Genomic DNA, 15,189 nt, shown 5'->3' with positions numbered 1-15,189 from the left:
AACTCAGCGTGAAAAGAAAAACTTTCTTTAAATGCAATAAACTTAAACCGAACTCAAGACTCTAAACAGATCCTCCTCCGGCCACTCTAAACGTATACAAGGGGTTTTATTTTAACCCGTTGAAAAATTTTGAGTCCTGTTTTTTTCTGCCTCGAAGACTCCCAAGCTCATCGCTGAAACTTAGAGTCAGAGATTTTTTTTTCAACGTCTAGAACACATACTTAAAAGCATAATAAAACAGGGACTGTCTTTTGCTTTGAAAATCATAAATTATAATTTAATGCCAATAATAATTTACAACAAATGGCTGTTTACAATAAGCTAACACAAAGCAAACAAGGAAAAGGGCCTGTGTTTTACTTAGTAGAGAAACTTCACACACTCACATGGGTAGCACTTGCAAGAGGGGAAAATAAACAACCAACAAAACCTCCATCTACAGGTCAGATGCTGTGCTGTAAAACATACTTATATTCATATTTATATTTATATATCTATATATCTACAGAGGGAAGCTGAGGGTCAGATAGAGATCTCTGCCTAAATCAGGCAGAGTTTTCAGGTCTGCATGTATGAACCAGAACTGAGCATCAAAGTCTAGTGCACTTGGCAGACGGCTCTCCTCTTGCACCTCTGTCACCAGGGCCCCTCCCTTGTTTTAAGATTAAACCACAACATGGTAAAAGTATTGGGGGGGGGGCACAGATTGGAAAGTCTAAATAAGAACAAACTGCAAGTTCCCAGCACTGAGCCCTCTCCAAACCAGGAAAAGAGAATAAGGATCTGAGGGACTGAACCAAATACTTGACTTCCCAAATCTGCACACCCTGTAAAGTTTTCTTTATTTCTCTCTCTCTCTCTCTCTCTCTCTCTCTCTCTCTCTCTCTCTCTCTCTCAAAAATTGGTTTCTAAGATCAAAGGATCCCAGAGCAGTGTAGATTGCTTTTCTACAATCTGAAATGTCCAAATGTTCATGTTTTTTTTTAATGTACACAACTCCAATAGTAAAGATTCCCTTGACCTGTGGCCAAGCTCTCAGACTAAAGAGGGAGGGGGAGGGGAAAGGCAGGGCAACTGCAGGTTATCATGTATATACAAGAAAACAGACCCTTCATCACTAGTAGCTACATCACTATATTCAAAACCCTCTCAACAGCCACACTAGATGAGAACCACAGGATATTTAAAAAAAGAAAAAAAATCACACTTACTTAAGGAAAAACTCATTGCAAACAACTGCCCTCTATTTACAGTTCTGTGATTAGCTTGCTTGAACAGTCCTCTGCATAACTGTCAGAAATGTACAAAAGAGCATTTTTTTCTGATCATAAAATAGATACTGATCTCAAGATTTCTAATACTTTTCACAATACCTTCCCTAAGCAGGCACTTAAGTGTGACAAATATAAGGGCCTTTTTTTTTTCCTGGAAAATCCATTTTTAATTAAAAGGAGGATTAGGTGAATGGGGGTGGCTTTACTATATCAGTGTGGCACTTCCTAAACCATAGATAAACCATTAACTTCAGCTCCCCCCCCACACACACCCAAATTAAACAGTCAAATACACTAGTCTACCTTTGAACCAACTGACTGAGGGAGTGGACAAATGGGACCCCCGCTGGTTCAGAGAGAACTCACAGGGGTTCACCTCGATGGAAAGACAGTGAGTGGGGACAGCCAAGCAGATTTCAGATATCAAATAATATTTTAATTTCTGAATACTTTCAATTTTCCTTGGAATATAACACACAAAGACTCGACCAAACAGTTCAGTTATTATAACTTTTACAGTATACAGAAATGTTGCACTTAAAAAAAAAAAACCTTCAGTTTTTTAAAAACACAAACTGTAAACTCTAAGATACTGAATCAATCACGTTACCTATAAGTGCCAACAGTGTTATTTTGTCATGCTGATTTCAATGGTATTTTTTAAAAAGGGGAAATATCAACAATTATAATACAAAGGGCTTGCAAATATACAAACAGATATAGGATTCATAACAATTCAAGAACTAAGGGGGGTGGGGACCCAATTCAAATTACAAAAGTTCACTTTTTATTCAAAACCTCAGCTTGTGTCTTGGACACATTCCTTGGCTGCCAATAAATGCCACAGTTCCTTCTCTTTCTTAAAATATTTTTTTTTTTTTAAAAAGCTAGGTTTGTCGTGGTATGGGGTAGGGGTAGGGAAGCTAAGTGTTGATGTGATTCCTCCAGCTTGCTAATGAGAGTGCTCAACTTCACCTAAAAAATTTTGGCCACCACTTGTAAGTGCGTTTTCACCATCTCTGCGTTGCTTTTTAAAGTTTTATGTCTTCCTATGCTATTTTCATGGACTCAGTTTTAATTCTTGCAGAACATATATTTTAATGATACACAGTTTTTAAGAAGCCAAGATTATATCAAAACTTATTATAGAACCACAGAATAAACTGGTTTGGAACCAGAAAAGTTAAAAAAAAAAAAAAAAAAAAAAGAACAGCTAGAGGTACATAGACACAGGACAATTAATAATTTGGAAAAAAAATGACTTACTTTGTCCATTCTGCTAATTTTCTCCCAATCTCCTTAAATGCACTTTTAGCAATATTTTTCAAAAATTTACCAAAAAGAAAAAAAGACTAATTTCTTTTTTATACAAAAATGATAAGTAGCATGTTGTTCTGCCCAACACAGGAGTTGTTTTCTTTTTCTTTTTTTTTTTAATGCATTCTGTAAAAGTTCATTTGGCAGTCTCTTTCTCTCTCTCTCTCTTTTTGAAATTCACAGTCCATTAAATTCTTCCCCTCTCTTCTTTTAGCAAACTTGTAACATCCTTTCTTAACAGAAGGAAATTAAGCAAACAAAATCAGTCTTTTGCCTTTTTCTTTCTCTGTTTCGCTCCCCCTTATTTTGATTTATTTATTTATTGAATTGCCATATATGGCCAGTTAAAACTGCTGCCGGACAGTAACATATCCCGGATGAGGGTTTCGATGGGGGTTTTACCTACCAAACGGACGAAAAACAATTGCTCTATGACTGAGGAGGAGACCGTGCGGAGGGAAGGGAGGCGAAGCAAAAGCTTCCCGAACCGTGTGGGCTGGTTGGGGTACTGGCTTCTAACGTACTCTTCCAAAGCACACTGGGACTTTTCCTGCAAGCTTTCCACATGGGCTACATCAGACAGACCACAGGCATCTGGAAGAAAGTTTAAAAAAAAAAAGTGGGAAAAGGGGTGGGGGGGGGAGAGAATTCATCAGATTAAGAGGTTTGAAATGGGTCACCTGAGGTGTGCCTACAGTGCTCTGTCAAATTGCCCCATCCAGGGTTGGAGGAAATGCTTATATGCTGAAAACTTCAAGGGGGAGGGGGAGGTGACAAAGCTTGAGATGGTCCTGGAGTGTTTACTTTAAAATAAAACACGCTTGGGTGATGCAGGCTTTCACTGCTCCAGTCCTCAGGCTGGGTCACTGGGAGGCCCAAGAAAGAGTGTATTGGTGCAACGTACCCAGACAGACAGAACCCAACCATCAATACTTCCCTCCCCCCCTTCTCTGAATTTGGCTTATTATATAGTGTGCATGGGGATGGGGGTGTGTGTGACAACCTGGCCCAGCTTTCAGTAATGGCGTCCAAGACCCTGCCTCAGATTCTCCCCAAAGAGGGCGACTCATTTTTCCCCAGTCTTTGAAACTGATTTAAGTGGCCCTTTAAAACTGATCTTGTCAGTTTAGCCTATTGAAGGGCAGCCATGCAAACTGTGATCTCTCTGTTCATTTGAGCTGTTTCTTTCCCCTCCCTTTCTTCTCTCTCCCTTTTCTCCCACCCCCCTTTATTTTTTTTTAAAGCCCAGGTCTCTCCAAGAAGCATCCCCCCTCCCTGTTATCTTCAGGAAAACACATTTCTTTCTTTCTTTCTTTCTTTCTTTCTTTCTTTCTTTCTTTCTTTCTTTCTTTCTTTCTTTCTTTTCTTTTCTTTTCTTTTCTTTCTTTTCTGATATGTGAAATTACAATAAGTGCCTTTGAAATGAGAGGCTTTCTTGGTGAAGGCAGTTCAGGTTGTGACCTGACCTTTCAGAGCTCCCTAGACAAGACTGGGGTTAAGACATGCATATTGTGAATCGTTAAAACAGATATTCAAAAACAGTCACCACCACCAGAACACACATGTAACCTCCTCCACTGTGTCCTGGACTTCATGTGTCTGTAGAATGCTTAGGTGTTTGTGGTCAGGAATGAAAGATCTGTTTGTCTAGGACTCCTTCCCTCCTGTTTGGAACTGTGTGTCTCCCTCTGGATCAGATAACAGGGACCTTTATCTCTTTGTGAGGCCATCTGCATTCTCCACACAGGCCTCCACATCTTGCAAACAGTAATAAATTAAACTGTTTCGTCAGTGCCAGGCATGTCTTCCCTTGAAAGACCAAGGGGAAAGGGGAAGAAATAACAATGATATTAAGAAACTAAGAGCACCTCCATCATCTGAGAACGTAGACCCAGTATCAGGTTATAAGAAGGGGTGAAGGTGGCTAATGGGCAGGACTAGCCTGCTACTACATTTGTGTCAAGCAAACACTCTAGATAGGACAGGCTCATGAGAAGAATAAACCAGATTCAATTCTCTGCATACAGCTCTAGCCTGGCCAGAGTGGTGCCCTCTGATTGATTATCTGAGGACTTTGGATGGCAGGGTTTGGGGTGACCTGGTGTGTGAGTGTGTATGCGTGTGTGTGTGTGTGTGTGTGTGTGTGTGTGTGTATGTGTATGTGTAAGAGTAACTCTCATACAAGACAGCAGGTTGAGAATGAGTCTGCAGGACACTCAGCTAATGATTTGGTTCCCAGACCTCTTTAAACAATAAGGAAGAGACTGTGGTCCTCCTATCTGTTTGTCCCATAAACTCACAGTCTCTTCCAGTTTTCTGACTATAAGATTAAAGATCTGTAGTGACTAGGTTCCAGGCCTTGCCACTGTCCAAGTGTTTGTTATTCCTAGTCAGGGACTCCTTTAGCTTTTCATCCGAAGGAATCAGCTGGGAACTTAGTATGTGAAGGGTGGGAAAAATTTCCACCCACCTGGGTTGTGACTGAACTGAGACTGAGGCAGCCAAAGGCTCAGGTGTGCCCCAAAATGGAAAGCCAGACACTTTTCAAACATCATTTGGCCTCAAGAGTTAATGAATATCAGATCTGTTACTCACACAGGTTAAACTACGTGCAAACTAATTAGATTTCCTAATGCAGTCAGTGATGGTTTTATATCTCCAACAACTTTCTGATCCAGCCCAAGCTGGCACACACTTTGGGTTGCTTCAAAATTGCCCGAAGTGTTTGCCTGAACAGGGGAAGCCAGAGGCCAGCTTTGAGCCCCCCCCAGACATTCTGAAATTATGGTAGCCCCCCGCTCCTGCCCCATTCTGACAGCACCCTCCTTTCTCCTGACAGTCTGCATTATTTTTAATGAGATTGTGATTTTGAAAATTGCTGCTCTCAGGTTGGAGTTGCCTGGAGCCCCAACTCCTACTGAGTTCACAGGCAAACTTTCTCCCTGCAGGGACAAAGTTTCTCCTACAGAGATGATGCCAGGGCTGCTATATGCCCAGGGTCATCTTCTTGAGGTCCCAGCCAGGGTGCCCCCCAACTCAAATCCCAGAACTTGAGATTCCCTGGGGACTAACTAGGCCCAGAGGGCCTGGGCTTAGGGAGGAGCAACAGAGTACATTCTAGGTTGACTATTGAATGAGAGGAAGGGGCCTGTGAGGCAGTAAGGCCCAGTAAGTATGTATGTATGTATGTATGTATGTATGTGCGTGTGTATGTATGTATGTGCGTGTGTATGTATGTATGTATGTATGACTCCATACATAAAGATGCATGGAGCATCCTTCTGCATCCCAAGATAAGCCAGCAGTTATATCATGTTCCCACATCAAAATGCACTCTACAGTTTAATCTTTTAAGGGGGAAGTTGGGTTGGCCATTTTTCCAAGGCCCTAACTCTGCCCTGGGAGTTCTTGGGTACTTGAGAACAGGTCTCCTTCCTACCTGAGGTGAACAGGACTATGGCCTTGAGGCAGCTGTACTCCGCGGAGTCGACGTGCAGTGCCTTGAGTTTCTCCACTTGCTCTTGGAAGATCCGTATGTGGTCCATAAAGGCGACCACCCGGTCGGCTGACATGGGTGAAGCGTGCAGGCCAGCAGCGGCAAGGAGCGGGGCGACATGGAGGGGCATGGAGCACTGTGCTGCATTCAACACGAACAGCTCGCTCCAGGTGAGGCGAAGGAGGGCCACCTGGTCCGTGATCTGCAGGTCTGGGAAGAAGGGGATGTTTCGGGCCCACTCAACGGCGCTGAAGAGCATCCGTGCGGCCAGTTCGCAAATGTTCTCGATGCCCATGATGTTGTTAGGCTGCATGCACTGACTGCCGAAACGCGACGTGGGGTAGGGCTCTGCGCGCAGCAGCAGGGAAATATATCCGGACAGGTACGAGTGGCAGTTGAGGGGGTCCCCGTTGGTCAGCGCGAACTGCCCGTGGGTAGGCTGGGTGGGCGGCATCCTGCCCCTCTGAACAGCTGCAGGAGGAAAGGAGAAACTCCACTGTTAATGATCAGCCTTGATCCCGCATCTTTCTAATAAGACACCAACCAACCTGTCCCAGGCCCTAGAACAGCGCCAAGAAACCGGCAGGCCTGCTACAGACAGACCCAAGATTGCCTGCCGGCCCGGCAATCACTCCTCACGAATAACCTCCCAAGCCAGCTCCAATCGCCAAAGACCAACACTTGCCTGCGAGGCCCATCTAGGCTTGGACCACCGAGGACCCAGAATTGGTCACTTTGAGGGGGTCCCTAGAGCTGTGAGCGGGATGTAGCATATTCTGAGGGCACCTTTCATTTCATTTTCTTTCTTTTTTAAAACTGCTGAACAGCTGATATTTCTTATTGATTGGAAAAGGAACAAGGGGGGAGTGTAGGGGGAGGGTGAGACGCTTTTGCACAAGACATCAAGGTTAACCCCAGATGGCCTGTGGCCACCTCCGAACGACTGTCCCCAAACCTTGTAACCTCAACCCCAGTCCAGGAGGGAAACCCCGGCGAGAGACAGTCTAGGTCTGGCTTCTTTGCCTGATCCGAGAGCTCAGCTCGGAGGAGGAGAGAGACAAGGGAGAAGAGGGCGGAGAGAGAAAGAGAGAGAGAGAGGCCGTCAGAGAGGAGAGGAAGCCGGAGAGAGGCTGGGAGCAGGCGTGGGGCGCTGGCGGAGCCCAGACAAGGCCCGTGCCGACCGGAGAAAGCCAGCGAGGCTCAAGCACCCGCTGTTATCTGACTCAGGGCCGGGAGAGTCGCTCTCGCAGAAACACAAAGAAACCCCGGCATTGGCTTGCTCCAGCCCGGAGCCCGCGCCCGACGCGGAGCGCGCCATTGGTAGAGCACTGTTCCCGGCTCTGGGATAATTTTATATCACAAAGACCCAACTGGCGCAGAAGGAAAGCAGCGGCCCAAGGCCCCTTGCCCACACTTTCCTACTCCCTACAGTACTCTCAAGGTTTCAAAAGTGAAAGGAAAAAAAAAAAAGAAAGAAAAGAAAACAAGAGGTATTTCTTTTTTTAAGCAGAATGTTAATCCATAGAGGGGGTCACATGAGCTCTGCCCAGGCGGCAGCGTTAATACGGCGAAGTGCATAAAATTGCCATTTGTAATTTGAACCTCCTGTACAAAAGTACAATCTCAGGTTGTTTTTTTTTTTTTTTTTTTTTTTTGAGAAGGTGGGGGTTGGGGAGAGGGGTAAGTAGGAGGGACATATGTTGAACATGCAGGAAAAACAAGGAAAGAGAGAAAGGGAAGAGAGAGAGAGGGGGGGACTTTAAAACAACAACAAACAACATCCCATTCCTTGCAGAAAGGTGAACTCGAATGAACTCACAATCAAAGCAAAAGAAAGGAAAAGCTTTCCGAAGAGAGAGAGAGAGAGAGAGAGGGAGAGAGAGAGAGGAGGGAGAAAGAGCAGAGAAGGAAGTCTGCTAAAGCATGCGGACTGTAGGGGTGGGGGCTGATCTGGGTGGCAGTGCAGACCCCGCTCCTAGTACCAAATCCCCTCCGACCGACTGCAGCACGGAGAGCTCGGGGCTTCTGTGTCCTTACCCAGAGCAGACTAGCCAAACGCACCCAGGGCCCCGGGACCGCGGGCGAAGGGGGAAGAAATGAGAGGCCGATACCTTCCCGTCTCATGCCCACTTTGAGGCACTTTTTGAGGCGGCAGTACTGGCACTGGTTGCGGTGGTGCTGGTCGATGGGACAGTTCCGGTTGGCGCGACACGTGTAGCTCAGGTTCCTCCGCACGCTGCGCTTGAAGAAGCTCTTGCAGCCCTCGCACGTGAACTGGCCGTAGTGCTTGCCGCTCGACTTGTCCCCGCACACCACGCACTCGATGTGCTGCTGCTGCTGCTGCTTGTCGCTGCCGGGGCCGCCAGGGCCGCCCTGGCCACCAGCCGCTGTCTGGGCCGGCGTGCTGGCCGGGCCCCCTTGGCCCGGCGTCTGTGGCGTGTGCGGGGCGCCAGGCGGCGGGCCCGGCACGGGCGGCGCCTGCGAGGCCTGGCTGCCCTGAGAACCGGGCACCTCGTCCTGGGGGTCGCGCCACGTGCTGACTACCATTGCCATATCTATGGGGGCCGCGTCCGGACTTCTGCTCCCCTGGCTGCGGGCGGCGGCGGGGTGGCGGCGGCTCCCGGGTCTCGGGCTCCGGCGCGCCGCCTTTTGTGTGTGCGAGGGTGCGAGAGGGCGCGGGAGGGCGCCCCGGGTTTCTCAGGGCTAGTTGATTTGAGGTTGGTTAGTTTTTCCTTTTTTGTTTTTTGTTTTTGCTTTTGCAAAGTTTTGTCGATTGCTTGTCTGGCCCGGTGTGTTTGTTTTGTTTGTTTCCCTCGGCTCAGCTTTGTTGGTTTCGAGGGGGCTTTCCGTCAAGAAGGGAGGGCAAGGGGACAGGGGAAAGAGAGTGGGAGCAGAGCGTGGAGAGAGGGAGGGGAGGGAGAGCTGCAAGTCGATTGTCTGGCTTCAAGACAGAAGTAAGAGGCAAAAAAAAAAAAAAAAAATCTAAAGATCTCGCTCGCTCTCACTCTCCCTCCCTCTCTCCCTCTCTCGTTCACTCTCTCGCTCTCAGATCTAGTGTGCAGCGAAGGAGTTAGAGGAGGAGAAGGAGGAGGAGGAGGAAGAGGAGGAGGAGGAAGAGGAGAAGGAGAGGCGACTGTCCGGGGGCCAAGTCCAGGGCAGCCCACAGTCAGCCATTCAGGAAAGCCATCGAAATCAGGAGGACTAGGAGAGCGGAGGCGCCGGGCACGGGCGCGCCCTGGGAGCCAGGCAGGCCGGGGCTGAGGCCGGCGGCCCGCGGAGTGGCCGGAGCTCTGCCCGGGTCCGGGGGAATCAGCATGAAAGTGGTCCGCGTCCGGCGCTGCGCGGCGTCGTCCTGGCGCTGGGCCGCCGCCGCCGCCTCCTGCCCCGGGCGCCTGGCGCGCGCCGCGCTCGCTCCGGACGCCGCTGCTGCCGCCGCTCTCGGAGGCCGCTCGCCGCTCCCCGCGGGCCGCCCTGGCCGCTGCCGCCGCCCGCCGCCGCCGAAGCCTCCGGGTCGGGCCCGGAGCCGCTGCGTCTAGCGCCGCCTCCGCCGGTGGAGTCGCTGCTGCTGCTGCCGCTGCTGCCGCCGCCGGTGGAGCCGCCGCTGCTGCTGCTGCCGCCGCCGCCTCACACACATAGGGAAAGAGTCAACTCGCCGGCGGCGGGGGAGAGATGATAAGAGAGAAAGGAGGGCAGATCAGCACCTAGAAGCGCATCCTTCGTGCGCAGAGGGGGGGAGAAACGGAGAGAAAGAATGAAAGAGGGAAGAGCAGCGCGGCACCCGGAGAAAGGAGGCAACTCCGGCAGAGGAGGAGGAGGAGAAGAAAACACACACGCGCGCACGCACGCACACACCGCGGAGAGAAAAGAGCAGAATCAAAGTGATCAAATATGCTAAAAAGGGGGGCGCGGGAGGGAATGCGATTTATAGGCGCCGGGGCTGGCAGAAGTGGCTTCTCCGCGATCAGCTCACTGAGCTCTCTATATAGTGAACTTTGACACGACTGCTGCAACTTAGCGCACGTTGCCATGGCGACGGCGCGCCTTATAAGGCAGCCGCCGGGGTTGGCCTGGCCCGGCGCGCGCGCGCCGCCCCCTCGTCGTCATTGGCCGGAGCGCGGCGGCCCCGCCATGGCGGCAGAGGGAGCAGCCCGGTCCTAGCGCGAGCGGCGTCGCGACAGCCGCGCGGGGCGCGCGGGGACGGAGGGGGGCGGGGACGGGTGGCCGCGCCGTCCTGGCCACAGAGAGGGGGATGGGCCCGGGCGGGCCCCGGAGCGCGGACCCCGGCCGCCCCGCACCCGGCACCCGAGCTTTCTGCCCTGGCGGCAAGACTAGCGCGCGGCGCACACACTACGCCTCTTAAAGGCTCCGCGAGTAGTTGAGGATGGAGCCAAAGACTTAGTCTCTCGCAACTTGGCGATGCCTCTAAATCCGCGGCTCGCGGTCCACCCGGGACTCCCGGGGCGCATTATGTAGAGCCCACGATGCCAAAGACTGAATAATGGTCTCCCCTTCTTTGTATAGGGGTAGGCAGCGGAGGTGGCAAGGTGCCGGGATCTGGGCTTGCAAACGAAAGATTTGGCTAGATCCGAGGAGTGGAAAATCCTTTGCTTAATGAACTCTCATCACTTGCTCGGTTTGGTAGCTCTTTTTTATGTGTTTGTTTGTTTATAGGGAAAGAAAGCGTTCGATATCTGCCTTTTTCTTTGGAGGGTTAATATTTTATAGATTTGTGGCCTGACATTTTAATTGCTCAAATGAAGCATCTCGGATGCTGAGAAACACCAGTAGACTTCACCTCATTGTTATGACGCAATTAAAATAAATTCTTCTCAACTTTATCCTCTCTTATTGGTTTTAGCTAACTGACCAGCCAGTGACCTGTCACACACCCGGTCATGAAAGAGGGAGAAAGACCTTTCTGTCCGCTGATGGACAGGCAGAGGCAGCCGCTCAGCCTCGCCTGTGCACACCCTCTGTACATACATGTAAACGCACATGTATCAGATGCACATTTGTCAATGTACACAGACAAAGACATCCAAGACGACGCTTCTAGGTCATAGAACAGTTGAATATGGACTTCATTGTTCAAATTCTCTTTAAATAACCATATAGTCATTAAAACACATCCAGAGAGCCTGCTCCAAATGGCAGGAATATCAGCATAATTCACAAGAGCCACAAACACGCCATAGATTCACTGCAGAAAAAAAAAACAAACAAACAACCCCCACTATCCCTGCCATTCTCAAGATGCTCAAACCATTGATAGTGATGTGTTTTTGACTTGGTGCCTCCGTTTTAACTATAAAATATACAGAACCAACCTCCAGGACACATTATATTTCACTGACTAAACTTGCTGCTTGATTAGGACCAGTTAGTTGAGTGTGAGAATTCTATAAATGTATGAGAAATTTGTTTGTAATAGGGAATACTTTGAACCAAGGCAAAACAAAATCCATAAGTCAAACAGGCTTACCAACAATTAAATTATGGATTTTTTTTTTAGCATAAAAGATACTGAGCTACAAGAGGGAAAAGAGGAGACTACAAAGAGTAAATCAACAACTTTAGAAAGCATCCTTGGTAGCATAGAAATTTGGCAGTGTCACATTATTTTAATAAAATGCACTGAACATGTAATTGACATGAGAAAACCAAGCTTTGGGGCAGTTCCTTTTACACATCCAGACAGAGTGTGAGACAAGGAGGGCATAAAGATACGGCGAGGCAGAGGCTGACTTTTTGGCAAAGGCAAAAAAAAAAAAAAAAAAAAAATCCTATTTAAGGTTTCCCTTGAAATCTTTCTCAGCCTTCTCTTTCTCTACAGAAATCACATATTGCACTAAAGCGGCAGGTGCTGTGATTATTTGAATGTTTTAAGAAATAACAAGCTATAGCAGGTATTAGCCTATCATAAACCTGGTGTGTAATAAGGTGGCCACCGAGTAAAGCGAGGCTAAGCACTCCTGGCTGATTAGAGACACCATATAACTTTCTCCTACAGAGAACAAGAAAGATAGAAAATAAGTCATTTCAGAGAAGTGTGGGGTTTTTTTTGTTTGTTTGTTTAACATCTCTGATTTAAGGAATCATTTGATACTGCAAATGTCAGGTTAGAGGGAAGCTCAGCATAGAGTGAGACTAAGGTTGACACAGAAAATCTAATAGGCATCCCCATCCTCGACTTAATAGATGAGCATAATTGATTATGGAGAAATGTTAATCTTGCCTCTCCAGTGCAGCCATTTCCATGGCAAGATTACTTTTTACACACACACACACACACACACACACACACACACGAAGAGATGACTTTTGAGAAGCTTCATGTGTGTGTTGTTCATTTTTCTAGCTAAAGAAATTATAGCCTTCAGATTTCACACACACACACACACACACACACACACACACACACACACACAAATTGTAGAATTACAGCCAGCTAGGCACATAGCCACACAACTACCACCGAGTCAGAGGTGCTTCACTTTGTATTTTAGGACTCATTTAGCTTTAAAAATGCTGTTTAGAAAAGGAAGACAAAATCACCATATGAATTGTAATTAATTTTACTGAGAGGATGAAGAGACAAGACAGCCGAATTGGGGGTGGGGAGGAGCAAAAATATTTTTAAATGCCCTTCTTAAAGATACTCGGCTGTCTAACTCTAAGATTTAAAAGTCCTAAGACTAAAAGATACAAATCTATGTATTATTATTTTTAAAAACTCAGCCAAGCCCTTTACTGCAAATGTAAATTTATTATAATGAGAATGGTGGCAAGCTTTATTTGACTGGTCAAAGTTAGGGAAAAGCATTTGTCTTAATCTGAAAAAAAAAAAAAAAACCCTCAACTCCCAGGAATATGGTTTCCTTGCAGAAAGTGGTTGGCTGGTCTGTAATTCTTTACAGATTAAATCACAATATGAATACAGACCCCAGCAATGCCGAGTTTAACTCTGAGCTCAGTAGAATCCAGGATCCATTGAATTTCTCCTTTCCCTCAATCTAGTCATGTGTGGTTTTCTCTTCCACCACACTGGAGCTCCGTGAATAGGGAAGGGGCTTCCATTGTGTCCCTCTGAACTTGCAAGTCAATGCAATTTTTAACCACTGGCTTGTGGTACTTTGAAAATCACCAGGGGCTGTCAGAGTTGGGTCCTCTGAAAAATTTACAGTGCTAAATCAGAGCATATGCTGGGAGGGAAAATTGCTTAAGATTGGAGTAAGTACAGTATCTGTCTGCCCCCTAGTGTAAGAGTCCTCGCTGCCTAAAATCCAACTTTAAAAGAAAAGGAGCCCTTAAAGGGAAACGACTTGGGGCTCACGTAGGCATAGGAGAATGAAACTTCTGTACATTTTAATCTGAATAATTCTTCAGGATTGAAAATTATTTGGCTGTGGCTTGGTTGGACTGCATTGGGATCTCGCTGCCTCTACATTTCCGGAGTCTCTAGTGAAGAGGTGATTTTTTTTTTTTTTTGAACTGGGTTTATGTGCGCCCCCCTCACCCCTCCTCTCTTTTTCTTTCTGCCTCTGTCGTCCTTCTCGCTGGCTTTTTTTTTTTTTTTTAAATGAGGAACCGTTCCATGAACATTTTGCACAGAGCACAGAATTGCTTCTAAAGTCAGCCCGGCGAGGTTGCAATAGACAGCAAAAAGGTAAACGTTTGCCTGAAATCCGCACGCCAGCTCCACCACCCCGCCCGATGGTGAGTACCCTTCTCCTTGATTCTCCTAGCTTAACAGAGCGCTCTCCTTCCGGAACCGCGGCCGAGGGCGCCAGGCAAGGCTTTGGTCCCTGCCCGCCTGCCTGCTTGCCTGCATGTCAGCTGCACAAGGTTGCAAAATAAAGCGCAGAGGCAAATCGAACAGGAAATTCTGATACCCAAAGCCAGCCTAGCAGCCCCTTCGCTACCAAACCCAGTCAATCTGCTGCTTGGAAAACCAGGCATATAGGATTGGTTTTCAGTCAGTTCTATGGAAGGAAATGAGTTTGAGAAGACAGGACAAGGAGATGGGAGGTAACCGCAGTCTTTATGCTTCGTTTTAATCATATTTTGGCAGCTTTGCAATTGTATTCCCCCCTCTACCACCTCTGCTACCACACACATGTAATAAAATATGGCAACGCACTGAATTGACTGCCCCCACCCTCCCACAGACCCCTTCAACCACAGTCCGAGGCATTGCATACACGTTAGCAAAGCGATTTTCTGAAAAGCCCCAAGTCGTCCCCAACCCCACACAGTACAAGGAGAAAAGTGAGAAAGAAGAGAAAGAGACAAAAAATTACAGTAAGCAAACATACCAAAACCATATTTGCCTTGTTCAAGGTCCCAAACCGCTTGCATCTTCCTTCTAAACTGGAATAACTCTCCTTTAGTTTGGCGGGTGAAACAAACGCTTTGCTGGCCCCCTGAAAAGATGTGTCTTTGATAATTAAAGAGACTCTCCTCCTCGGTGTTTATCTAAGCGATTGTGCAAACTGATAAAAAAGTAGGCATTAGTCTGCAGGGAAAAAGAAAGGTGAAAGGAGAGATCTTCCACCTCGAAGAAGTGCTTCCCTGTGTACCAGGCGCTCTCAGCCGCTGGAAAAGCCTGCACACTAACTTTAGAGAGAGAGAGCCGGCTTCAGGGAGCTTTGTACATAGCTGCTGAGGAATGCAAGCCTCGCCTTTAAGAAAAAAAACCCCAAACCGTAGGTAGGAGATGTCTGGAGTGATCCTTGTCTCTCATCTGATGCCTTAGAAGGAAGAGTGCGTTGTTACACCTTGTTTGGGGCTGGAAAGAGGAGACTTTAAAAACACCCTTCCAATTGAAAAAAAAAAAAAATCTCCCAACTTAATGAGTTTAGTCGGAGGCTGGAGCAACCCCGCTCAGCCTTAGCAGAAAACCGAAAACAACTATAGGCAATATTTGCAAAGCAGGACAACCCGAGGCACAGCCAAATTCCACTGTTTGGGGTCGAGAGGGATGGAGGCTAATCCTAAAGCAAGTTGGGAAAAAAAAAACAGAGGTGGGAGAAGGGGGGGGAGCTGCAGCCTAAGACTGGCAGACAGGGTCCTCTCACCCTGGATCAAAGATAGAACTTGAAA

At 47.5% G+C, this 15,189-nt stretch overlaps 1 protein-coding gene and 1 long non-coding RNA gene across 5 annotated transcripts in view; one reads left to right on the top strand and one right to left on the bottom strand.

The window, feature by feature from the left end:
• Positions 1-852: 852 nt before the first annotated feature.
• Nr2f2 (nuclear receptor subfamily 2 group F member 2) lies at positions 853-15,069 on the bottom strand. Of its 2 annotated transcripts, none has more exons than XM_052160774.1 (3): positions 14,403-15,069; positions 6,031-6,558; positions 853-3,185 (listed from the first exon to the last, which is right to left on the bottom strand). In XM_052160774.1, the coding sequence occupies exons 1-3, from the start codon at positions 14,443-14,445 to the stop codon at positions 2,911-2,913; spliced, it is 846 nt and encodes a 281-aa protein (XP_052016734.1). In that variant the 5' UTR covers positions 14,446-15,069; the 3' UTR covers positions 853-2,910. The 2 variants fall into 2 exon arrangements, with proteins under 2 accessions (XP_052016734.1, XP_052016725.1); XM_052160765.1 differs by lacking the exon at positions 14,403-15,069 and adding an exon at positions 8,199-10,054.
• The window catches only part of LOC127667629 (uncharacterized), a 135,860-nt gene continuing 134,237 nt past the window's right edge, over positions 13,567-15,189 (top strand). For all 3 annotated transcript variants that reach the window (XR_007973904.1, XR_007973905.1, XR_007973907.1), the window contains exon 1: positions 13,567-13,803. This is a non-coding gene — a long non-coding RNA (uncharacterized LOC127667629). The remainder of the gene's footprint in view (positions 13,804-15,189) is intronic.

The sequence above is a fragment of the Apodemus sylvaticus genome, chromosome 1, assembly GCF_947179515.1.
Source record: "Apodemus sylvaticus chromosome 1, mApoSyl1.1, whole genome shotgun sequence".
In the NCBI taxonomy this organism is placed as follows: domain Eukaryota; kingdom Metazoa; phylum Chordata; class Mammalia; order Rodentia; family Muridae; genus Apodemus; species Apodemus sylvaticus.
The sequence above is the reverse complement of the archived record's forward strand: the minus strand, read 5'-3'. Positions and strand labels throughout refer to the sequence as shown.